This window comes from Geotrypetes seraphini, chromosome 7 (assembly GCF_902459505.1).
Source record: "Geotrypetes seraphini chromosome 7, aGeoSer1.1, whole genome shotgun sequence".
In the NCBI taxonomy this organism is placed as follows: Eukaryota; Metazoa; Chordata; class Amphibia; order Gymnophiona; family Dermophiidae; genus Geotrypetes; species Geotrypetes seraphini.
Genome location: NC_047090.1, coordinates 145524699 through 145550678, shown reverse-complemented (window position 1 = coordinate 145550678; position 25980 = coordinate 145524699). Strand labels below are relative to the sequence as shown.

Here is a 25980-nt window from a genome sequence, read left to right as displayed (position 1 = left end):
TGATGTCTTCTCTTGATTGAAATCTGGTCCCTTTCAGGGGCATTTTCAGCTTGGGGAAAAGCCAGAAGTCACACGGAGCCATGTCGGGAGAATAGAGAGCCTGATGAATCACAGGTGTGTTGTGTTTGGCCAGGAAACTCCATATCAAATGTGAAGAATGGGAAAGTGCATTATCGTGATGGAGCTGCCAATTGCCCACTTCCCACAGGTCTAGCTGTTTACATCTCACAGCATTACGAAGGCGACGCAGAACCTCTTGGTAGTACCCCTTGGTGATGGTTGTGCCGGATGGTGCGTACTCATGATGAACCACACCACTGGAATCAAAGAAGACGGTCAGCATGACTTTGACATTGCTGCGGACCTGACTTGCTTTTTTGGCCTCGGGGATGTTGAATGCTTCCATTGTGATGACATCAACTTGGTTTCTGGGTTGTACCCATAAACCCAGGACTCATCGCCAGTGATCACTGTGCTGAGGAAGTTGGGATCACTGTTCACATCTCCAGCATGTCCTGTGCAATTGCGATCTCCAAATGGAGTTGCTTCTGCTCGATCGTTAGCTGCTTTGGCATGAACTTTGCTGAAATCCTGAAGCTCAAATCCTCAGTCAAAATGGAATGAACAGATCTAATGCTAATGATCGCCTCGTCTGCAAGTTCTCTGATTGTGATTTGATGATCCTGCATCACCAGGGTCTTCAATTGGTCAATGACGATCTCATTTCTGGATGTTGAGGGCCTACCAGACTGTGCTTCACTCTCCACTGATGTGTGGCCAACTCTAAAGCGGTTGTACCACTCCTTTATCTGTGCGGTGCCCATTGCTTCGTTCCTGAAGGCTTGTTGAATCTTGCAGATTGTTTCCACTTGGGAATCACCAAGCTTTACACAAAATTTAATGCAGTAGCGTTGTTCAACTTTCTCTGTCATTTTGTCAAAAACGAAAATCTGATGGTGCTCACTTAGATTTCCTCACTCATCGGCGGTCTGCCGGCGACTAACAACTTCTGTAGGTGTGAAAAAATTCAAGCCTGCGCATTAGGGTTGTCTACATATGTGCACCAAACCATGCCTCCCTAGCTTTATTTGTTTATGCAAGAAAAATTAAGTTCTGATACTTTTTGAAAAGTCCTCGTATTTACAAATTGCTCAGCAGTTGGCATGGATAATTTGCAATCTTTAAAATCAGCCTGTTCTGTATTTAAGGAAACCTGATCTACAATGGCCTGTATTGCAATCTTGCTATCAGGATGCTCTGTATTCCCTTTTATGATGATATCTTTTAAAGATACCTTGAGCGAATGTCGGCCTTCCCGAGTTTCTAGTTTAAAAGCTACTCTATCTCCTTTTTAAATTTTGATGCCAGCAGCCTGGTTCCACATCTTTGCAGAATAGGCTCCTCCTTCCCTAGTATGTTGCCCAGTTCCTAACAAATCTAAAACCCTCCTCCCTGTATCATCGCCTCATCCACACATTGAGACTCTGGAGCTCTGCCTGTCTTTTGAGCATTTTCTGAAAATGCTACCCTGAAGGTTCTGGATTTTAACTTTTTACCTAGGAACCTAAATTTGGCTTCCAGAACCTCCCTATCACAGTTCCCAATGTCATTGGTACCACATATATCAAGACAGCAGGTTCCTCCCCAGCACAGTCTAAAATCTTAGGTGACATGTGAGATCTGCCACCTTCGTACAATGTAGGCAAATAACCACCAGCTAGCCAGCTTTCTACATGCCTAGTGATCGAATCTACCACTATAACAACTGTCCTAACCCTTTCCTCTTGGGCAGAAGCCCCTGGAGACATTTGTGGTGCAAGAAGACATTGTATCCTCTGATGGGCAGATCCTGAACCAGCTGATACAGAGTTCTGAAGGATGAAATCTACGCTGACTACTGGACCCTCAAGGATCACTCATCTCACCCATACTGTATAATATCTTCCCTGGCCACTCTTAACTCAATTAAACTAGACCTTGGCTATTCTAATATGCAGATATGCTTCTGCTAATCCCCATAGATCTGAATCCAATTAACCTCACTACCAAACTATCCCAAGTCCTAAATAAAATACAAGAATGGGCAGCAAAATACCATCTTAAACGAAATGCCAGAAAACCAAACTACTATGGTTTGAACTAAAGGAGCACCTGATCCCTTCCTCCACCACACTGACTGATGGAGTCAACCTCAATCTCAAGAAATCCACCAGGGTCCTGGGAATCACCTATATAACTCACTGACATTTGAAAACCACATCAACAACATAGTCCGAAAGTCATATGCCACAACAACTGAAAAGGATCAGACCCTATTTCCTCTGCCAATGCTATAAGATTCTTTTTGTCCAATCAATAATTCTGTCAATACTAGACTACTGCAATGCACTACTAATGATGTTGTTTAGATATGTCTGTGTTATATGTGGTAACTTCAGGGAAACAAGATTTTATGTATGTGATATGGATAGTTGTATGCGGTATATAAATTTTTAAATAAATAAATAAATAATGTCAGAGCTACAAAAAAAAAGAAAAGAAAAACTCCAATTAATACAGAACTCATATTCTACAAATCGAGATTTGATTATGTCACATCACTACTGATAGTACTTCATTGGCTCCCAGTTGACAAACAAATTGAATTCAATGATATGCTGCCTAGCGCTCAAGGCTCTATATGGCGAGTCCCTGATAGTTTCCCTAGATATACTGAACTACTAGGAAAATTGACTAAACAATGTAATACTACCCATCTGATACTATCCTTTCCATCTCTGAAAGGAATAAAACATAAAAGGCAACAAAGCAACTCCTTTAAATACCGAGCTGCAAAAATGTGGAATACACTATCTACAGAGATTCACACTATCTCCTCATACACTCTATTCCACAAATCCCTAAAACATGGCTTTTCCAAAAATCCTGGCCAGGAACCTAGCCCAACCTAAACTTGACTTACATATAATTATGAAATGAACATACCACACACACCAATTCACCACACTAGAAATCTATGCTAGGAGCAAACCTGAACCCCACAATACTCATTTATACCTGTATAGTAACAATTAATACTATACTATTATGTTGAATTGACCGATATTACTGTTTCACTGATCGCTGTTGCTGCTATACGGATTGTCCATTGTCTACTGTTACACTGATCACTGTTATTACATTGATTGATTATTGTTACTACTTATATAAGCAGTGGAACGCTTTTTTGTTTGGGGGTGCCCACAATCTCCGCCCCAGACCCCCGCCTCCATAATAGTACTACTGTAATTGTAATACAATTTTTTCTATTCATTTTTCATATATACAAACAATATAATCTTTTTTTTTTTTCGATTTATAATTTTTATTCATTTTCAAATTTTACATAAAGTGTACAAAATATTAAAATACAATTGATGAATACACAATATCACTTTTATATCTAATACATCATATTTTAAATATATTTTTATCCCCTCTCCCTCCCCCCACCCTTCTAGTACTTTTCAATCATACATTACATATTTTATATCATATTATATCATATTATATAAAAATTATTTTCACTACCCTCCCCTTCATGTGTGTCACAAAGAAGATATTGAAAAGAAGAAAAGAAGAAGAGAAATCTTACTATTTATTCATTGCAATATTTTGTCAATGGCCCCCATATTTTTATAAATTTAGTATATGTCACTCTTTGTATTGCTATTGCTCTTTCCATTTTGAATATATGACATATTGTATTCCACCAAAATGTATAATTTAGGTTATTATAATTCTTCCAATTGTTGGTTATATGCTGAATGGCAACCCCTGTCATGATTAATAAAAGCTTGTTATTTTCTGGTGAAATTTGACTTTTTTTTCTTATCATCATTCCAAATAATACTGTATCATATGATATTGCTATATGATTTTCCATCAATTTATTAATTTGTGGCCAAATTGCATTCCAAAAACTTTTAATGTAGGGACAATGATACAGTAAGTGATCTAACGTCCCTGGTTCAAGATTACAGTGCCAGCATTTATTAGACTTAGAGCTATCTAATTTTTGTAAACGTGTAGGGGTCCAAAAAGCTCTATGTAATAAAAAGAACCAAGTTTGTCTCATAGATGCTGACACTGTACATCTCATTCTCCAAGACCAAATTAGTGGCCATTGAGATGCATTAATTTGATGCTTAATCTCAATGCTCCAAATATCTCTTAGACCATTTTTTGGTTTTTTATTCAAATATTCAGATATTAATTTATACCACATTGCGGCTTGATGTCCTAGGAAGTCTGCTTGAAAACATAAGAACTTTAAACTATATTGATTATTCAATGTTTTCCATTCAGGGAACCCAACCTGAATGGCCTGCTTCAATTGCAACCATTTAAAAATTTGTGTTTTACTAAGACCAAATCTATGTTGCAATTGTGAAAATTCCAGCAGTTTACCTTCTGAAATAACATCGTCTAGAGATCTAATGCCTGCAATAATCCAGTTCTTCCAAAGGATTTGAGCTCCGCCAATTTTGATCTTGGAGTTTATCCATAGAGATTGATTAGTTGATTTGTTTATTGGGATAGGTGTTAATTTACTTATAAACCTCAATGTTTTCCAAGTATCCATTAATATTTTATTTTCTCTGTATCTTCTAGGTATGTTAATACTTGGAAGATGAACTAAATTTAGGGGAAACATAAGGCGCCATTCCAAATACAACCAATCTGGTGCATTATCTATAAGTTCTGGGAGGATCCAATACATACCCTGACGTAGAATATAGGCTTGATGGTACCTATAAAAATTTGGAAAATTTACCCCTCCCTCCTTAATTGATTTTTGCAAAGTTACTAAAGCTATTCTAGGTGTTTTACCAAGCCAAAGAAATTTTGTTAAAATGCTATTAAGCTTTTTATAAAAGGACCCCTGAAAATAAATAGGTATCATACTCATTTGGTAGCAAACTACAGGCAACATCATCATTTTAATTGTTTGAACTCTCCCCCACCAAGAAATATGTAAAGGGTTCCATTGCTCGCACAACTCCGTAACTTTTTTTAATACAAATTTTTCATTCTCTTTTACGGTATCTTCAATTGTATTTTTAACTTGAATGCCAAGATATTTAAATCCTTCTTCTTTCCATATGAACGGAAAAGCGTCGAATAGTCCTTTTACACAATGAACATTTAAAGGTATAATTTCAGATTTATTCCAATTAATTTTATAACCTGAAAATTTGCCAAACATATCAATTAATTCCAATAGAGAAGATAAGGTAGACTCTGGATTCCTCAAATAAAGCAAAATATCATCCGCATAAGCCGAAATTTTATATTCCATATCAGAATATGGAATACCTTGTATCCCCTTTGCTTGCTGTATTGCTAATAATAAGGGTTCTAATACAACATCAAATAACAAAGGAGATAAAGGACAACCTTGTCTAACTCCCCTCCGCAATTGAAAACCATCTGATATCATATTATTAATATTTAATCTTGCAATCGGGAAGCTATACAATGTTTTTACCATTTGTATAAATCCAGAACCTATACCAAACCATTCTAAAGCCTGATACATAAAATTCCATTCTACCCTATCAAACGCTTTTTCTGCATCCAAGGAAACTGTAAAAGCCGGTTCATCCATTTTTTTTGATAAATTTAACATATGAAACAATAATCTAGAGTTATTAGAGGAGTGTCTTTTAGCAACGAAACCCGTCTGATGCGTGTCTATAATATATGGGAGAGCTTTGGCTAATCTCAAAGCCAAAATTTTCGCCAAAAGTTTATTATCCACATTTATTAAAGATATAGGCCTGTAGTTTGAAACCAAAGTTGGATCTTTATTTGGCTTAGGCAAAACAATTATTATTGATTCAGCCATAGTACCTTTAATATCACCTTTTATAAGTTGTGTCTGATATAAATTTAGTAGATATGGGGATAGAACATTTTGAAATGTTTTATAAAATTCTACTGTATAACCATCACCACCTGGAGCGGATCCAACTCTAAGAGATCTCAATGCTGTTTCTAATTCTTTTATTGATATAGGTTCATCTAAACTCCGTTTTATATGATCAGGAATCTTAGGTCCAATAATAGAATCTAAAAAATTTTTACCATCTTTTTGTCTCTCCAAACAAGGCTTGGAAGAATACAGGTCTTTATAAAATTTTAGAAATTGTTTTAAAATTATATTTGTTTGATTTGTTATTATACCATTATCATCTTTTATCCCATTTATATTAGTTCTTCTTTTTTTTGCTTTAAGATAATTTGCCAATAATCTTCCCGCCTTATTAGAACTTCCATAATACATTGCTTGTTTGGAAAACAAATCTCTTTTTATCATTTTTGAAGTTAATTCATTATATTTGCCTTTTGCTTTCAAAATAGCTTGTAATGTCTCATTTTCCCATTTACTTACCAATTTAGCTTCTAATATTTTAATTTCTTTTTCTAATTCTATATATTGCATTTTAGTCTGTTTCCTAATAAAAGCTGAATATGATATAATATTACCTCTCATAGTTGCTTTAAATGCATCCCATACATTCTGTATCCTCCACTAAATTCATTTGAAAGAAATCATTAATTTGTGTTTTAAAATTTTCCAAAAATTTGTCATCCACAAGCAATGCATTATCAAATCTCCAAAGAGGTCTACCCTTTTCCAATTGATCCAATTGTAATTCTATCCATACTCCCGCATGATCTGAAATAATAATAGGATCTATGGAAGCCTCAATAACCTGTTGCACCTTATTTGTTGAAACAAAAATATAATCTATTCTTGAAAATGATTTATGAACCTGTGAACAAAATGAAAATTCCCGATCATTAAAATGAAGAATACGCCATATATCCTTTAAATCACATGATTGAGCCAAATTATCTAATCCTAAAGATTTTATGCTTTTACCTGGTTTTTTATCCAATAATGGATCCATTACAGCATTAAAATCTCCAGCCACCACTAAATTAGAAGCAGCCAGTGGTAACAACATATTCTGTAACTTTTTAAAGAATTCTGATTGATTTGAATTAGGGGCATATATATTAAACAATGTCAGGGCATTATTTCCCATACTTATATCAATATGTATCCATCTTCCATGTGGATCTGAATTTATTACTTTAAACTTGGCCATACATTTTTTATTTATAAGAATTGCTACCCCTGCTTTTTTACCCTCTGCTGGAGCAAAAAAACATTCCTTTACCCACCCACCCGTTAATTTCTGTGATTCTTTTATATTAAGATGGGTCTCCTGCAGACAGTAAACATCCGCGTTTTGCTTTTTTAAAAATGTTAATACCTTTTTCCTTTTGATTACATGATTCAGGCCATTGACATTAATAGAATATATCTTAAAAGACATTGTATATTTTATAATTCTCATCATATTCTTTTTCCTTCCTTCCTTTATATTTAAGATCTAAGAAATTTTTCTTAATGACACACATTTTAACCCCTATAGTATCCAATCCCTTATTAACCTTTTCCTTAATCATTCTAGTATATCCCATCTTTTTCCCTCCCTTTCCCACCCAATGTAATGACTGCTTAAGGACACTCATTGGAACAGCAACCCGAACATCCCCCTCCCCTCTAGGCAACAAATATTTAATTAATATCCCCTTTATCCTTTCTTAAAATAAATTCATTAATATTTCACAGTGTATCTTAATATATCTTCTTTTTAAACATAAAATCCTATCTATCTATATTAACCTTTGATATCTTTAATCATATTTTATTCTTAACATTTCATTAATGTATCTTTATCCACTCATCAATCTTTAATTTATATTTCCCCAATATTTTAGTTTATATCATAAAATTCAATCATAAACATATATTTAATATAGTAATGTTATTTTTCCTATATCTTGTACATTCTATTCAATCAATTCTTATCATCCTTTTAATATCTAAAAATAAATATACATATCTTCATATATTTTTTTTAAATTTTTTTTTTTTAATATACTTTTTTTTTATTTTTTATTCAATTTTTTATTTCTTTCTGTTCACTCTTTACTCCAGCCATCCATATATTTACTCTTCTAAGTTTAGTCTCTTAAGTTTCCAGTCTATCTTTCTTGTCTATTTCTTCTTTTATATTTTTATTGTCTTTTTCTTTAGTTCATTTTATTTTCCTGTTCTTTATTTCCTGTTCTTCTTTCTTCAGTATTCCAAAGTCTCACAGTTTTTTATTAAATTTTTTTTTTTCCCCCCACAATGTCATCAAAATCAGTCTTGTTATTTTTTAATCATTTCAACTTCCATTATGTTAAAATGACATAGGTTCTGATTTTGAAAGAAAGGTTTTTAACTTTTCTGGATCTTCAAAATACAAAGATTTATCTCCAGAAGATACCCTCATTTTTGCTGGGTAATATAATCCGTATTTATATCCCTTTTCTTTTAATTGAGGTCTCAAGTCTAATAATCTCTTTCTTTTATTTGCTGTGTTTTTAGCAAAATCCGGCAAAAACCATATTTTGGATCCTTTGTAATTTAAATTTTTGTCTTTCTTGGCAGCGTTTAAGATTTCTATTGCTTGCTGATATCTTAGCATTTTAAATATTAATGGTCTTGGTCTGCCTTGATTTTCCATATTTTTTACTGGGATCCTGTGCGCTCTTTCTATTTCTAATGGTTGTTTGAAATCCAATTGTAGTATTTTGGGAATTAAATTTTCTAAAAATTGTATGGCATTTTTCCCTTCCAAATTTTCCTGCATTCCAAAAAGTTTTATATTCTTTCTTCTTCCTCGGTTTTCATAATCTTCCAGCTGATTTTTTAATTGAATCAGTTCCAAACTGTCATTTTTACATCTATTTCCTTCACATTCCATAGCCTCCATTTTAGTTTCTAAGTCAGTTGTTCTTTTATTATTTATTTCCATCTGTCTATGGATATTTAGTATTTCTTCCTTCATTTCGGCCATATTACTCACAGTTTCTTTAAGCATTTGCTTAATTTGTCTCAGTTCCTCCATAACTTCTGCTTTGCTAAGTGTATCTGTTTCTTCAGCAGGAAGCGGGACCTTACTTGGTGTAATTTGATCCTGCTTCTGCCTTTTTGCTGACATACTAATTTCATTTTTATTTTGTCGGGTACTTGCCATGCTCTTGCTCTTCTTTTTCGTGGATTTTATTTTCTTCACAGTCGTTAGGAGACTCAAAGACTTCTGTCAGCCACAATACTCAGTAGTTTGTCTTTGATATCTTGCTACACCAGCTCAGAAAAAAAAACCAGTGAGGAAATATCAGATCTTTTTTTTTTTTTTGGCTCTCTTTCCTTAGGGTTTTGTTTCAGTTTTGGCGGCACAAGTTTTTCTCCACAGTGATCTTCAAAATCCTGTATACCTCTGTCACTCACACCATCAGCAACTTATCCTTGATACCGCGCCGCTCCAGCACAGAGAAGACTGTAAATCTCTGTCAGTCACACCGTCAGCAACTTGTCCAGAGATAAAAACCTACAAAAGAGAAACAGATCTCCCCTTTTTTTTTTTTTTTTTGGCTCTCCTCCTTCAGGGTTCTGTTCTAGCATCGGCGGTACAAGTCTTTCTCATAGTATTCTTCAAGCTCTGTCAGTTAACTGCCCCTGATGCCTCGCCGTTCCAGCGCTGAGAGAAAAAACCGGCGATCTTACTTTTTGGCTCCCCTCTCTCAGGACGTGTCTCAGTTTCAGCGGAGGAGGGTAAAAACGATCTGCCACAATTTCAGCTTTAATTACAATTGTTTTTCGCCGAAATCGGCAATAAGGGGATAATTTTTTTTTTTTAACTGTTGCCTAGTTGAAGAGGAGCGTCGCGATCACACGTCCATTTGTGTTCGCGTTAAGCCACGCCCCTCCAAACAATATAATCTTATTAACAATACATAATGGTTAACCACAAAATTAAATTATGCAAAGCATACTGTATTTTCTCAACATTCATTCCTACCAGAACACCTGGCCTTGGTCACACATGCAGAACACAGATAACCCATATGCAAATATAGGACCACAAACTAAAAGTACTAATATATACAAACAAAACTCTAAGATGCAAGACTCTACATGCAGTACAACCCCCAGAGGAATAGAAAAAATGCATTTCTTCCTGAATAGCGCAAAATATAGACAGCAGATGTAATTTCTCAAAACTGACACAATTCAATCACTAAATTGAAAATAAAATCATTTCCCACACCTTTGTTGCCTGGTGATTTTGGTTTTCAAACCATCTTTCCCAGTTTCTGCCCGTGCTCTTAACTGTGTATCCAGGGCCACCTTATCCATTTGCTGTTTTTCTCTCCTTACCTTTCTGCCATACATCCATGTCTTTAGCATTAACTTTTAGCATTCAACTTTCTTCCATTTTTCTGCTTTCTTCTCAAAATCTATTTTTCCATGCCTTCCCTTCCTATCTATCCATGTGTAGCATCTTCTCCCTCTTTCTTTTCCCCTACTCCCATCTATCCATAAGACATTTCTTCTTATCTCTTCCCTGTTGCACCCATCTCTGTACACCATTTCCTCCCTCTGTCTCCCCTTCCCCTCCATCCCTATGCACCATCTCAACCCTCTCCCATGGTCAGACATCTCTGTCTTCCCCCTTCCCCCCTCATATGGTCTGGCATCTTTCTCTTCTCCTTCCCATAGCCTGGAATCTCTCTCCTCTCCCATGGTCTGGCATCTCTCTCTTCTTCCCTCCCTCTTCCCGAGGTCTAACATCTCTCTCCTCTCCTTTCTGCGGTCTGGCATCTGTCTCTCTCCTCCTTCCCTGGCATCTCTCTCTCTCCTTACCATTCGTGGTTTGACATCTCTCCCTTCTTTGGGTCATCTCTCCTCCCTCCCAGTGTAACATTTCTCCCTCCCTCCTCTCCACCACTATTATGTCCAACAGTTCTCCCTCTTTCTTTCCCCACATACATCATCTCTCTTTCCCTCTCACGCCACACACCTATGTTCAACAATTCTCAGTTCTTTATCCCTCCCCCACCAGCAGCAATTATTTCTCTCCTTTCCCACTACTCTGCCTGTGCAGCATCTCTCTTTTCCTCCTTTCCTACCTCCCCAGCACATGCATTTGTCCTTCCCAACCCTCTCCCAGTACATGCAGTATCTGTCTTTCCCAACCCCCTGAGCATCTGTCCTCCCTGCCTTCCCAACTCCTTAACCCCTGCACCCAGCCTCTCCCTGCCAGGCTCTGCATCCAGCCCCCTCCCTCCTTCCCTTGTCAGGCCCTGCACCCAGCCCTCTTTCCTCCCTCCCCTGTCAGGCTCTTCACCCAGCCCCCTTCCTTCCTTCCATCCCTCCCCTGTCAGACTCTGCACCCAGTCCCCTTCCCTCCCAACCCCTGTCTGGCTCTTCACTCAGCCCCCTTCCTTCCTTCCCTCCCTCACATCAGACTCTGAACCCAGCTCCCTTCCCTCCCAACCCATCAGGCTCTTCAACCAGCCACCTTCCTTCCTTCCTCCATTGTCAGTCTCTGCACCAATCTCCATTCCCTCCCAACCCTTGTCAGACTCTGCACCCAGCCCTTTCTCTCCCAGGCTTTGCAGTGCACCCTGCCCCATACTCCTACCTCTTCCCGGTTGGTGTAAAGCTGATTTCTTCTGCTGCTGAACAGCAACCAGCAGGAGCACCTTTTGGCGCTGCTTGCTCAGCGATCAGCGACTTCTTTGACTGGCTCCTGCAAACTTTTGCAAATCACAAGAATTTGTGGAAGCCAATCCAAAAAGCCATTGAGCACCAAGCAGGCAGCGCCAAAGCACGCTCCTGCTGGTTGCCGCTCAGCGCCAAAAGAAATCAGCTGTCACTGACCGAGTTAGCAGCGGGCAGGAGCGTGGAAAACTCGGTCCTGGCCCTGCTCCCCTGGACCACCAGGGATCAAATTTTTGGGGAGGCTATGGCCCCTGTGACTCCCCCCGTTCCGGTGCCTATGACTACTTAAATTATGGTATGTAAATCTCATGCTGCATTAATTACTGTTGTAACTTGCCTTGAACTTCACCTAGGAGGATTTGACAGAATATAAGGCCACAAATAACATAATGCTGTAAATTATGAGTTTCCGTCATCCTCATTTATACCAGCTCTATAGCTGCTGTAACTCCAGATGTCTACAGAAAATGTTAGGTATCAATGGTAAGTTATGCTTGTATTCTACAACAGAACCTGGGCACTCAGTTTCTGTAATAGAATAGGCTCCTATTGTGTGGCCTTGGGGCACATACAATATATGGAAGCACTCAGTTATAGAATTACCTCCTCTTCATGAGTGAAGCTGATTTTTTTGCATGGATTTTTGAAAAATGACTGTTCCCACTGTACATGTTGCCAAATAAATATGCATTACTGAACATCCTTATACATATTTAACTAAAGGCTCCACATTCAGTAAAACTATTTGTAAACTATTTTGGATGTCCCAACTTGAATATCCCAACTTACTAACCCACATGTCCAATGCAAAACTCAAGAGAATTTCAAGCTGCCATAATTGCACTGCATTTTTTGTGGGGCTAACAGATTTAGCTTGGCCCTAAGCACTGAAATAACTATTACTTTATTTTCAGTCAAATATCAAAATTCCAATAAACAAATACAATTAGACCTAATGTTATGGATTCCTTTTGTCATTTTGCACATTATTTTGCTTTCAGAATTTTTCTTTACTTTTGTGTAGATAAATTAATTTAAAGGAACATTTGACAATTGTTTCCCTGAATCTATAGGAAGAGCAGGAAGGCTTGGCTTCACCTTGGCCTGTTACAGTTGTTTTGCTCATTAGGATAGGACCTTAGCATTCCAAACAGGATTAATGGATTCATGCTTGAATCTTCTTGTTTCTCCATTTCTTACTATCAATTTCAAAAAGATCTTAAAACCCACTTATTTAAATAATCCTATATAATAAAATGCTAGCCGCGTATGCGACTCAGACCTGCGTGATCTGTGATTCCTGATCTGTGATCCGTAGGTCCGTGGTCACAGTGCCTATGTGGCGGCCAGATCGGGAAAGCATAGCACAGCCGGCGACTCCCCCCTCCTGCCCTCACTCACCGCCAAAACCACCACCTCCTCCTTCTCGCTGGCTCACCCGCCTTTAAATGAAGAGAAAACCGCTGCACCGTGCTAACGCTGGCTTTGCCGTCTTCTGTCCACTGCGGCCCGCCCTCTCTGACTACTTTCTGTTTCCACTAGGGTTGGCCGCAGTGGATAGAAGACGCCGAAGCCAGCGGCTGTAGCCGCCAATCTCCGTTCCTCCAGCGGTGGGGGGGGGGGGGGGGGTCTGGGAGGACAGGGATCGCGGCCGCTCAGCGCCCCCACCGAGGAGCCCAGCAACTTTCCGCTGCCCGGGACCCAAGTCATTTGCCGCCCCCCCCTTCCCTTTCCGCGGGCCCGACTGGCGATTTAAGCAGCGTGTGCAGCAGTCTTCACACGCTGCTTCGGGCCCTTCTACTGCCCTGATTTGCTCCGGACGTGCCAGAGTAAATCAGGGCAGTAGAAGGACCCATAGCAGCATGTGAAGACTGCTGCACACGCTGCTTGAATCGCCATGTGTAGTCGGGCCCGCGGGAAAGGGGGGTAGAGGAAACGCTAATGCTGCTGGACAGAGAACTGGTGTGGGGGGAGGGTGATGGAAGGGGGAGGGAATGCTGCTTTGGACAGACAGACAGAGGGAGGAAGAGAGACAGAAAGAAAAGAAGAAAGACACAGGGGCAGGTGCATAGGGAACTGGTGTGGGAGGAGGGAAATGGAGGGGGAGGGAATGCTGTTTTGGACAGACAGACAGAGGGAGGAAGGGAGACAGAAAGAAAAGAAGAAAGACACAGGGGCAGGTGCACAGGGAACTGGTGTTGGGGGAGGGAAATGGAGGGGGAGGGAATGCTGCTTTGGACAGACAGACAGAGGGAGGAAGGGAGACAGAAAGTAAAGAAGAAAGACACAGGGGCAGGTGCACAGGGAACTGGTGTGGGGGGAGGGAAATGGAGGGGGAGGGAATGCTGCTTCGGACAGACAGACAGAAGGAGAAAGGGAGACAGAAAGAAAAGAAGAAAGACACAGGGGCAGGGAGATACACAGAAAGACAGACAGACAAAGGGGGCCAGGGACAGAGACAGACAGAAAGAAAGACAGCGGGAGTCACGTCAGGAGGGGTGCCGGATGCGGCAGAGGGAACTTTTCCAATGGGTGCAACTAGGCGGCTGTTGGGAACCTCTGATCAGAGGCAGAGCAAGGTAAGTGTATCATAGGGATAAGAAGGAGGAGGGGGGAGAAAAAGGAAGGGACGCCTACTGCTGGACAGGGGGAAAAGGAAAGAGGTGCTGATGGACAGGGGGGTGTGAAGAAAAAGGAATGGAGGCCTAAAGTTGGACAGGGGGAGAAGGAAAGAGGTGCTGCTAGACAGGGGGGAGGTAAAACAAAGGGAGAAGGGCTGCTGCTGCATAAGGAGAGCTGTGAAGGGGTGGTGGTGGACATAGGGGAGGTAAAAGGAAGGGAGAATGGACAGGGGGAGTAGGCAAGGGGTGGTGATGGACAGCCAAGGAAAAAGAAAGACAAAAAGAAAGAAAGTGGCTATGGAGAGAGAGAGAAAGAAATAAAGAGACACACACTCACATATATTCTAGCACCCGTTAATGTAACGGGCTATAAGACTAGTATAATATATATTACTGATTTTCATATTATCATGTAGTTATAATGTACTTTTAATCTTTTTATCTCTACTTATTTTAGTTCATATTGTGTTTTTCTTATTCATTAGTTTTAATGCTTGTATTAGCTACTTAGAATTTTATTATGTATGATGTTATTATTATATTGTATGCTGAGTACCTAATGTGTAAACCGCTATGAACTGCTGGTTAGGTGGTATATAAAAATAAATTATTATTATAAACTACATTTATCAACCAATAAAATACATATCTCAAATACCATAAACAAGATACTGTAATGTTGCATTGACAGAAAGATACTATACACTTCTCCCTCCGAATTCGCGGTTTCAGTAATCGCAGTTTCGATTATTCACATTTTTTAGCTTGCTGGCTCCTTCCCCCAAATTACACCAGCTTGCATAGAGAAATCGCTGATTCCAAACGTTTACAGAGAAAATCGCTAATTCCCAGCACTTTCTTCACCGTGTTTTGCCTCTCCTTCAGGAACAGGCCAGATCTCCCACCATGTTATTAGTGGTTTCACCATATTCACGATGGTTTTTAATAGAAAACAGCGAATAACATATGAAAGAGTTATTTGCATTTTTTCTGAATTTGCGGTTCTGTTAATCCCCTATCACAGCGAATACGGAGGGAGAAGTGTAATGGTGCATAGACAGAACTAAATGTAAAGTGAAAATTATAAAATTAAATTTGGTCTTACCAGAGAATAACATTTAGGATCGAATTCAGAATTTATATCCAGTTTGCTCTTGCTAGTCTGACTCAAAATTTGGGCAGATGACAACAAACTAAGAGTATGGGGTCTCTCTTTATCAGTTCTGGCATGGAGTAACAGGGACATCTAACAATAGGAAAAAATGATTAAAGAATCATCTGCAGCGTAGACATAGTTTGGGGAGGGCAATGCCCCCTCCCTGAAAATGTTGCCAATGCTAATGCTCAATTGATTTTCCTCTTCACACTGTCAATGTGACTTCTTTGCCCTTTGCCCACAAAGTAAGAAGGTAAACTACACCTATGAACCCCAGCCCTGGCCATCTCAGGAACAAGAAAACCTAAGCTAGGAATTAAATTTGGGTAAAGGAATGGTCTAGTGGTTAGAGCAGCTGCCTCAGCACCCTGAGGTTGTTAGTTCAATTTACACTTCAGCTCTTGTGACTCTGGGCAAGTCACTTAACACTTCATTGCCCTAGGTACAAAATAGATGCCTGTCTAATATATGTAAACTGATTTGATTGTATAAACCATATAGAAAAAGCAGTATATCAAATCCCATCCCCTTTACCTTTCTGCATAATGATGCACAGCACTACTAACACTGAGCTGCCCCCTATTGCTGCTTTTAATACTTTGTATAATACCAAAATTGGCAGATCATTTGTGATGAGCATCATCATAAGACAGCTTTTTTTGAGCAAAGACTATCATTGGTTGAATAAAGACTCTATCATTAGTTGAAAAGACGTCTCTCTTGACTTTTATTGTACTGTTAGTAAAAAGTAAAACATTAACCTGAGTAATCTTTGCTCCAGTAGTAAAACGTAGAGCTTCAGCAACAACTTCTTCAGTTACAACAATACCATCCAAATGGGTAAGAGTCCTTAAACGGCTAATAGCTGTGAAGTGCACCGAGGCTGGCTTGGAAAAATTAACAGTTATCTTAATACATATTTTAAGCAGGTTCACTTTAAAGATCAAGGACACATCAAACATCATTTTAAAAAAGTATATTGACCAATGAAATTCAGCAACAGAATGTATAAGTGCACAACTCTATTGCTTTAGAATTACTTTAAGACATCACAGAAATGAAAACACATTTTTGGAAGAAAAAGAATCCATTTAAGTACAGAAATATAAATGATGGGCCAAATTATATAATTTTATAGCCTTTTGTTATTTTCTGTCTATGACAGAAGGCTAGACTGGATACTATAACAAAATTAATCTGAAAACCACAGTACCTTCTGCCATGGGTTGTTTCCAAGGTGGAGAGTTAAAAGTTGTGAAGCGTGTTTGCATAATGTATTTATTTCTTTAGTCTTTTTCAGCTGATTCCAGCTTAAGTCTAAGTATTTCAGCTTTGCCAAGTTTTTAAAACCTTCCAGGGTTATTACACGATTATGACTCGCATCTAGATATTCTAAATTAGACTAAAACACGGATATACAAAAATTAGCAAATGATTTCATAAAAATATTTAGCCACAATATAATGTAGTTGTCAGGCGCCATAACCAGAGCCAAAAGATCCAAAATCAGATTTGGATGTCATATTGAAAATGCCCTTCCACATTACAGGAATTGTTAATAAAACACATGTTAATAACATAAGTATATCAAGTAAATGACCACTTTAATGTATAGGTTCTTGATTTAATAATTCAAAACCTACTGTTTTAAACTGATCCGCATTAAGATCTTCTGTATCCTTCAAGTGAAAATTTAGATAATCCAGAATTAAACTAGTATGAAACTGAATAGACAAATGTGCAAAAACATTAGGAATGATAGAAATGGTAGGGGTTTGGCTCTGTTATATAAATATTTTTATTTGATCCAATTTGTAGATAATTTTGTTGATCGGGGATTGAAACAGAAGATTAAGCTCTTTGATAATCTTCTTTCTGGTAGATGTGTCTTGGAGTCCTGACTATAGATGATCTCCCATATTCATGAGTTGATTGCAGAAGGATGAAATTTACATTTTTTACCTCCACCTCCTTTTCCAGTGATTGCAGTGCCCCCTTCAGTTTGTACCAAAGCAATTAATCACTACAACATACGAAATAAGGAGGGATACGGGAAACATCCCTGATAACACATTTCTATTCTGTTCTGTAAAACAAAATTGGAACAAGATAATTAACACATAACAAAACTCCAGGTGGAACGAACCTCCCACATGTCCAAGTACAACCAGCACTAACATTTAGGAAGCTCTGTAAAGACTTGTCATATTTTGGGTGGGTTTTACATTTGATATTTTACTCTTCATATCAGACTGGCAGGAGAAGCTCTCCAGCTGTGGACATACTGTCTATTCTAGGCAATAAATAAGTGAATTCAAACTCACAGGGCAGGGCATCAGGACTCCACACATGTACCAGAAAGAAGATTATCAAGGTAAGAACCTAATCTTCCATTCTAGTGCAGATTATGTACCAAAGCAGTCTCTTGAGACTAGGGTAGGACAGATGAGCCTACCCTAAAAACCAAGGACCCAAAAGTAGAATCTTCTTGTGCAGCCACATCCATCCTGTAAAACTTTGTAAATGTATAGAGAGTGAACCATGTGGCTGCTCTACAAATCTCTTCTTATAGAAGCTGGAAATGGAGATGACACTGCCTCAATCCTCCAGACTGAGTCCACAAGCTAGAATTTTTGGGCTCCCAGTCAGACTAAAGCCAAACTGAGGCCTCAACTGCCAAGGATCCACTTACAAGCACGGAGAGAAGTCCATGCTGCTGGCACCCATTAAGCCCTGCTGGACTAATGAAAGGGCCAAATAGCCTGTGTTGAAGCTAGCTTCAAGGGGAATGGACCCCGAGCTCCACAAATCTCAATGCAGGCTGGCTGGACAAGAACCCAGAGGGCTGCCTTGCCAGCTCTCCAGCAAAAACAAACTTTGAATTTGGAGAAAAAAAAGAAAAAGAATGTTATCAGAACAGATCAGAATTACACCTTCTCAACTTGATAGCAGAAGGAAAAACTGAAGGGGGGGGCACTACAGCCACTGGAGAAGGAGGTGCATACAAAGAATATAAATTTCATCCTTTTGCAATCAACTTGCGAGTATGAGAGTTCATCTATAGTCAAGACTCCTAGACACATTGCACCAGAATTTATGATATGTCATATGAAAGATTTGGATGTTTGTAATGGGGTGGGTGTTTTGTTGATTTATAAAACTCTGGGGAACTAGAGTATAGTAAATTATAAATTATTCAATATGATATCTTAATATATAACAATTTTTTCTAATGTGATTGTCCTAGGGGACGTAAATGTACATGAAGAAGGCTCAAATAATTCCAATGTATATTCTTTTTTGATTACTTTCTAATCAGCCAACACATAATTGAAGACATACTTTACATTTTTTTTGCCTTTACTTCTAAAGATTTAAGCTTTTCTTTAATTGATCATCAAAAATGGAAACTAATTTTCTGGTCAGATTATTTTTATTTGAAATTACCAGGAAAGGGTGATAGGAACAGTCCTAAAAGAGAAGTTCATAGGCCATTATTGAGATGGATTAGGGAAATCCATTGCTTATTCCTAGGATAAAAAACATACTTGTGATCTAGCTAGGTATTTTGAACCTGGGTTGGCTGCTGTTGGAAACAGGATACTGGGCTTGACAGTCCTTCGGTCTGTCCCAGTATGGAAATTCTTATGTTCTTAAAAAATTAACAGTATGCTAAGATGTTAGAAATTTCCTTCAGAACAGTTCTGGCAAAGAGTAGTCGATAACCTAGAACCTAAAGGACCTAATGTGGATGAGATGATTAAGTCCTGGAATAAGTTAATAATAGATATTATAGAAGAGATGGTTTCCTTTAAGGAGGTACAGTTGAAAAACAGGAAAAATCCATGGTATTCTGAAACTTTGAGAATTAAAAAAAAGAATGTTAGGGAATTAGAAAGATCTGGAGAAAGAATCAGAGCAAATAAATCTATATTAAGTGGAGGCAGGAGGTAAAGATATAAAAAGAGATTATGTACTTACTCTGGTAAGCTTTTTCCAGTAGATAGATGAGACATTCTAGACTACAGGGTTATTTTCCCATACTCGCATAGACTGCAGAAGTAATCCACTCCAGATTTTTCACTCTTCCTCCCTCCCTAATGTTCTTTCCATCTATGGTTCTTTTCTGTACTTTAAAACATTGAATTGTAGTTCTATCCCTCCATTCCTTGTGTATTGATTAGTCTGTAAGTCTTTCGGTCTAACCCATCATTTTTAAATTTTAAATGATATGTTTAAATATATGTTTATTTTTCTTTTACTGCAACCCGGTTAGCAGGCGGGGGAACTCGCAAATCAAGTCAATGCTCGGTTTGTGAGTCACGATTGCAAAACACTCGCAAACTGCGGCACTCGTAAAACAAGGTTTGACTGTAATCTATTTTTCCAGTGCAATAGGTGAGACATTCTAGACAACAGGGACGTACAAAAGCAGTCCCCCCTTAAAATAGCTAGGGTGGGCTTGCTGCGCCAGCCCTTAAGACCGAGGACCCAAATGCCAAGTCCTGTATGGTAGCAACATCCACTCTGTAGAACTTGGCAAATGTGTGAAGAAAAGACCACGTGGCCACCCTGCAAACCTCTCAGGAAGAACAGCTCGTGCTTCGGCCACGATGAAGTCACACTCTTGGTAGAATGTGCCCTGACAGAAATAGGAGATTGTTTCTCTGCCAGAATAAAAGCTGACGAAATGGCCTTATGAATCCACATGGATATCGTGGCCTTAGAACAGTGGTCTCAAACTTGCGGCCCGGGGGCCACATGCGGCCCGCCAGGTACTATTTTGAGGCCGTTGGTATGTTTATCATAATCACAAAGGTAAAATAAAAGTTTCTTGATCATATGTCTCTTTAGCTATAAATACAATATTATTATTAAGACTTAGCCAAAAAGAAAGATTTATAAACTATAAAGAGTTTTACCTCGTGCAAAATTGTCATTTTTTTAATAAGACATTAACTATTTTTTTCTGAGGCCCTCCAAGTACCTACAAATCCAAAATGTGGCCCTGCAAAGGGTCTGAGTTTGAGACCACTGCCTTAGAAGAAGGAGCACCCCACTTAACTGAATGAGTCAGCACAAACAGATGGTCAGAGATCCGAAACTCGTTAGTGACCTCCAAATAATGTAGGAGCACCATGTACATGTCCATTTTCTTCAGCAGGCGATCCTGAGGAGAACCTGTCAGCTGAAAAGCAGGCAAACACATTTCCTGATTGACATGAAAAGCTGAAACAACCTTTGGCAAAAAGGAAGGAACTGTCCGCAAACAAACCCCCGCCTCCGAAATACAGAAAAAAAGGGTCTCTACAAGACAATGCCTGCAGTTCAGAAACTCTACGGGCAGAGGTGAAGGCTACAAGAAAAACAGTCTTGAGAGTTAAATTCAAGAGAGAGGCATCCCCAAGAGGCTCAAAGGGAGCTTCAGCAAGACCTGATAACACCAAATTAAGGTCCCAAGCTGGGAAAGGATTCTTAATGGGTGGCTGGACCCGAAGAGCCCCCTTCAAAAATTGAGCAACATCCGAATGCGGCACCAAAGAGACCCAACTGTCCCAGGATCTAAAACAGAATAGTCCAGCCACCTGAATCCGCAGAGATGCCACAGTGAGGCCTTTATCCAAACCAGCCTGAAGAAAAGTGAGAATCTGCGTGACTGGAGCCGAATAAGGATCCACCTGGTCTTGGATACACCAATGCTGGAAGGTCTTCCATGCCTTAGAATAGGCCGACACCTTCTTAGCTCTGAGAAGCGTATCAACTACCGGATCTGAATAGCCTTTATGTCCTTGGGCAGCATGCTCAAGAGCCATGCCATAAGCGCGAAGCGACCTGGATCTTCCATGGCCACCGGACTCTGAGAAAGTCCGCTCAGATTGAGACTGCATCCCATGTGCAGCCACAGCAGTTCTGCGTACCACGGTCTTTGAGGCCAATCAGGCGCCACCAGGATGACACACTTGGGATGAGATGCAATCCACCGAAGGACTCGGCTGATCATTGGCCAAGGAGGAAAGAAACAGAGAACTCCCGGAGGCCATGGTTGCACTAGAGCATCAAGCCTCTTGTTTCTGGGCTCAGATCTGTAACTGAAGAAACGTTGTGTCTTCTTGTTCCTTTCTGTGGCCATGAGGTCAAAGCTGGGCTGCCCCCATTGCCCAATTGCTTGAATAAAAGATTGCTAAAAATCCAAGATGGCCATTGCACCAAATTCACGCCCAAAATGCACTAAAATTAACACTTCACCCAAAATAAAAAAATGGTGATATCAGGTGGGGAAACATAGGGGACACTGGCAAACACAGAAAACCCCTCAAAATTAACTTTTCAAAATCGCTGTGACAGCCTGTCAGCTTTGCTGTACTCACTGTTACCAGTGACACTGGGCTGCACCTTCTTCCAGCTCTGAGTCAGTAGCCGGCTAGAATTTACTGCCACCATCCCTGTGGACCACCGGATGAGTACCAGGATGGGCGGAGGCGCGAAAACTCAGCTGGCACGCTGTGGGACACTGTTGAGCCCTCTAAGCGTACCTAACAGTCTGCGTTCGATCCCCGCTAGCGGACTATGAGACAACTTCAAGGATAGCCCTGAGCGCCAAAGATTAATATGCAGACTGACCAACAGGTACAAAAGGGATCGGCATGTCAGCTACAGGCTAAAGTCTGTGAATTCACAAGCAGGCAGAGCCTCCAAATTGCTGAAGTCGCAAAAATACCCGCAAAGGGGACAAAACTATGTTGAAGTAAAATAATAAAAATGAGGAGAACAGGACACATACAGCAGCAGCCATGCAGAAGGAAAGACTCCTAGAGAGTGCTAAGATGATGTGTGAAGTAAACTGGAGGCAGAGTGAAAAATTCAGAGTGGATTCCTCCTGCAGTCCATGCGAGTATGGGGAAATAACCCTGTTGTCTAGAATGTCTCACCTATTGCACTGGAAACAAGGTTGGTGTTGCAGAGGTTTTTCATAATAAGGATCTAGCAATTCATCAAAATGTTTGCTTAGAATTTTTAATTCTTTAGTTTCAACGGAAAGTTTTAGCCATCCCTCCTAAGGCAAAATCAAATGCAGAAGGTTTGGCTATAAATAGCTTGACTACATAGATATTGATGCATTGGTAGAATACCCTGTTGAAGATATCTCTGCAGATAGACCCAGGATAGAATTCTCTGTGGTTACTTAACAACAGTATTCATTCTTTTCTTTTTTTAAAAAAACAAACAACTTTCAAAACAAAATCTTGTAGTTTGAACATTTGTCTACTGTATATATTGGATAGTTTACCCCTTGAGATGTGGGGTTTCTTTTAAAAAAAAAACTTGGTTACCAAATTTGTAAATCTTGCATTATATAATGGAATATACCCAGAAAAGTTAGCATCCCAATCCCTAAGGCATTAGGTTAGAGTAGCAATGCAAGTGGGGCTTGATTGTTGCCCTATCATTTAGCCATTAGACAATTACTTTTATTTGCAAATTTATAGAGCTGATATTTATATGTAAAAGATTTTTTAGCCTTCTGATAGAGCTTCATGCTTAATGCCTGTTCAGCCTCCAACAGCAGCAGGGAATTTATGATACATTGCCAGATTATATGTTGCTTGATACATATAAAAGGAACAGAGTAAGATACGTAAATACAAGGAAATCCTGTTTCTCCATTGCTGGGCCTGGTTTGTAGAATGCCGTTTCAGGAATTTTGAGATTCTGTGAAAATTTATTGCAGTTCAGGAAATTATTGAATTTTGTACAAGCATTTTTCTTGACAAGACATGATGCTTAGTATTCTTCTCTGCCTTCTATGTTTTTATTGGATCAATGTTTATTGTTTAAGATTGTTATGGAAATGTGATGCATTCCATATTGTGTGTGTTTATTGTGAGTCACTTTGGTTTAAAGCGGATTATAAATGTTTTAAATAAATAAATAAATTTACCATATTGCTGACATAAGGTGGAGACCAGTTTTTCTAATCTATGAATTTCACGACAGGCTTTTTTTCTAGAAGCAAGTATATTATAATATCTCACCTCATAATTCAGCCTTAGATGCCTCCCAGATGAACTCAGGATCTGATATATGAGACTGATTCACGTCTCTATAATTTTTTTCATTTTGAAGCCAACAAATAAAAAAAATCACTTTGTATAAAGACTCAGAAATCTCCAATGTGGACTCCTTAAATTGGAATTTGAGTGGTCCAAAAACTAGTTTCACCCAAGCATGATCTGAAATCTCACTGGGCCCAGTCGATGTGAATACTACAGCAGAAAATAGCCCCCTAGAAATTAAGAGATAATTTATCCTAGACATGGTGGAGTGGGCTTTGGACAGATGAGAAAAGTCTTGGTCAGTAGATGCATGGTAGGCCCCACATCCACCTCTCAAAGATGAGAATAGATAAGGAACTCCTCTTCCCTGTCTCTAAAGCTCCCAACTCGTGGGATAAGATCTATCTAGAGCTGGGTTATGCACCTCATTAAAATCCCTCGACCAATAGGGAACCCTCTCCCAAGGAATATAGATGTCTAAATGCCTTCCCAGGACTATTAGGGGTGTAAATGTTACAAAGTATAAAGGGCTGAGATTCCAAAGTCACAGAAACAATGACATATCTGTCTAATGGATCTTGCATGATTTTATGTGTAACCACATGTATGCCTTTGCATATCAAGATAAATACCCTGCTTTCTTATTTTGGGCTAGTGACTCAAAGTAAGTTCCCACCCAGCAGTGGCAAAATTTAGCATGCTCTGAAGCAGTTAAATGTGTCTCTTGAAAAAAAAGCTTTAAAATCATGTCTACTGTTCAATAATTGCAATACTTTTTGCCTTTTAATTGGAGAATGAATACATTCCATATGATAACATTAAAAGGCATTTAGACCCTCACTTTTAGACCAGATCAGACAAGATCATTTTAAATTCTGCAAACTGTGAAGATATCCCACCCACCATCCTCCCTATTGTAAATTTGGAAATCATACAGGATACAATGTGCGCTTCCTCCCATCCCCATGTATCTAAGAACCCACCAGCATCTTGGAGCTCCACCCATCCTTCCTGCCTCCATCTAGAAACTCCTATAATTAAACTCCCCCCCCCAAAAAAAATCCCCTTGTCCTTAGTACAAGAGCAATCATCTGCTCTATTTCTTTGGTGATTCGAGAGTCCCTCTCATATCAAGCCAGTAGTAGTGACCTCTGAAAGGTTAAAACCCAAAACAAAGGACAACCTCAGCAGAGCATACCACCTTCCCAGCTATTTACATCCAATATTGTAATTAATGTTCCATCAAAATAATAAAAACAAAAGGAAAACCAAGTGATGCATAACCATTGTATACATATGGCTATAAATTACTGAAGGGGCCTCAAGTGTCATCTGCCAAGGGTCCCGATAGAGGCTATAAAGTCCTTGTTATGTTCATAAGAAGCATTTATTTTACAGTACACCATAATGTCACTCAAAATTATAAACCACAGCTGTGCCAGGCATATGGTAAAAAAATCTATAGTCACCCAATACCTGAATCTTCAAATAACTTCACACAATGAAGTAATTAGGTGTCCCAGTCATTGCCAAGTATTATCACTCCTTACTAGTGCTGCCCGATTCACAATTCAAATCGGTTCACCGATTCATTTTGGGTGAATCAATTCGAATCGATTAAAAAAAAAAAAAATCAGCTTCCTGATTCGGCTGACCCTCCCCCCCTCGCCCTCTAAAGCAGGAGCGGCAGTGCTGCTCTTGCTGGCCAGCCGCTGCCACACCTGCTTTAGAGGGCAAGTGGGGAGGGTCAGGTGGGATGTGCTGCTGTCCGGCTTCCACCTTGGAGTCCGGTTTCCACCCCCCTGGTGTCCGGCTTCCCCCTCCTGGCCTCCCTGCATCGTTTACCTTATAGGAGCAGCCTTCAGACAAGATCACGGTGCTAGCGATCTTTGCAAACTGCTTCAGAGCTGTTTCCTCCGCCGCGATCCTGCCTCTGACATCAGAGGAGGGGCGGGACTGCGGCAGAGGAAACAGCTCCGAAGCAGTTTGCAAAATCGCTAGCACCGCGGGGAGGCCAAGGGGGAAGCCGGACACCAGTGGGAGGCCAGGGGGAACATACAGGCCTTCCGGGGGGGGGGGGGGTGAGAGCAGTCCTTCCGGGTGGGACAAGCCTTCAGGGGAGATAGGCAGGCAGGCCTTCAGGGGTGGAATGCAGACCTTTAAGGGGGGGAGACAGGCCTTCAGGGGGAATGCAGGCCTTCAAAAGGGGGGACAGGCCTTCAAGGGGGGGCAGGCCTTTAGGGGGACAGGCAGGCCTTCAGGGGTGGGATGCAGACCTTTAGGGGGGATAGGCCTTCAAGGGAAAAACAGGCCTTCAAGGAGAACAGGCAGGCCTTTAGGGGTGGGTGCAGGCCTTCAGGGAGAGGTGCAAGCCTTCAGGGGAGGGGGGCCCTGGTGTAGAAATACACCGAGGGAGGGAGGGAAGGGGGGTTCAAAGAGACGTGCATATGCTGGACTTTGGGGGGGGGGGAG

General features: G+C 39.8%; 1 protein-coding gene across 3 annotated transcripts in view; it reads right to left on the bottom strand.

Moving 5' to 3' along the window:
* LRRC9 (leucine rich repeat containing 9) overlaps window positions 1–25980 on the bottom strand; it is a 584298-nt gene that overhangs the window by 229190 nt on the left and 329128 nt on the right. For all 3 annotated transcript variants that reach the window (XM_033952892.1, XM_033952893.1, XM_033952894.1), the window contains exons 20-22: window positions 16668–16856; window positions 16216–16341; window positions 15404–15544 (exon numbers count right to left, since the gene is read on the bottom strand). In XM_033952892.1, the coding sequence (XP_033808783.1) occupies window positions 15404–15544; window positions 16216–16341; window positions 16668–16856 (456 nt within the window). The remainder of the gene's footprint in view (window positions 1–15403; window positions 15545–16215; window positions 16342–16667; window positions 16857–25980) is intronic.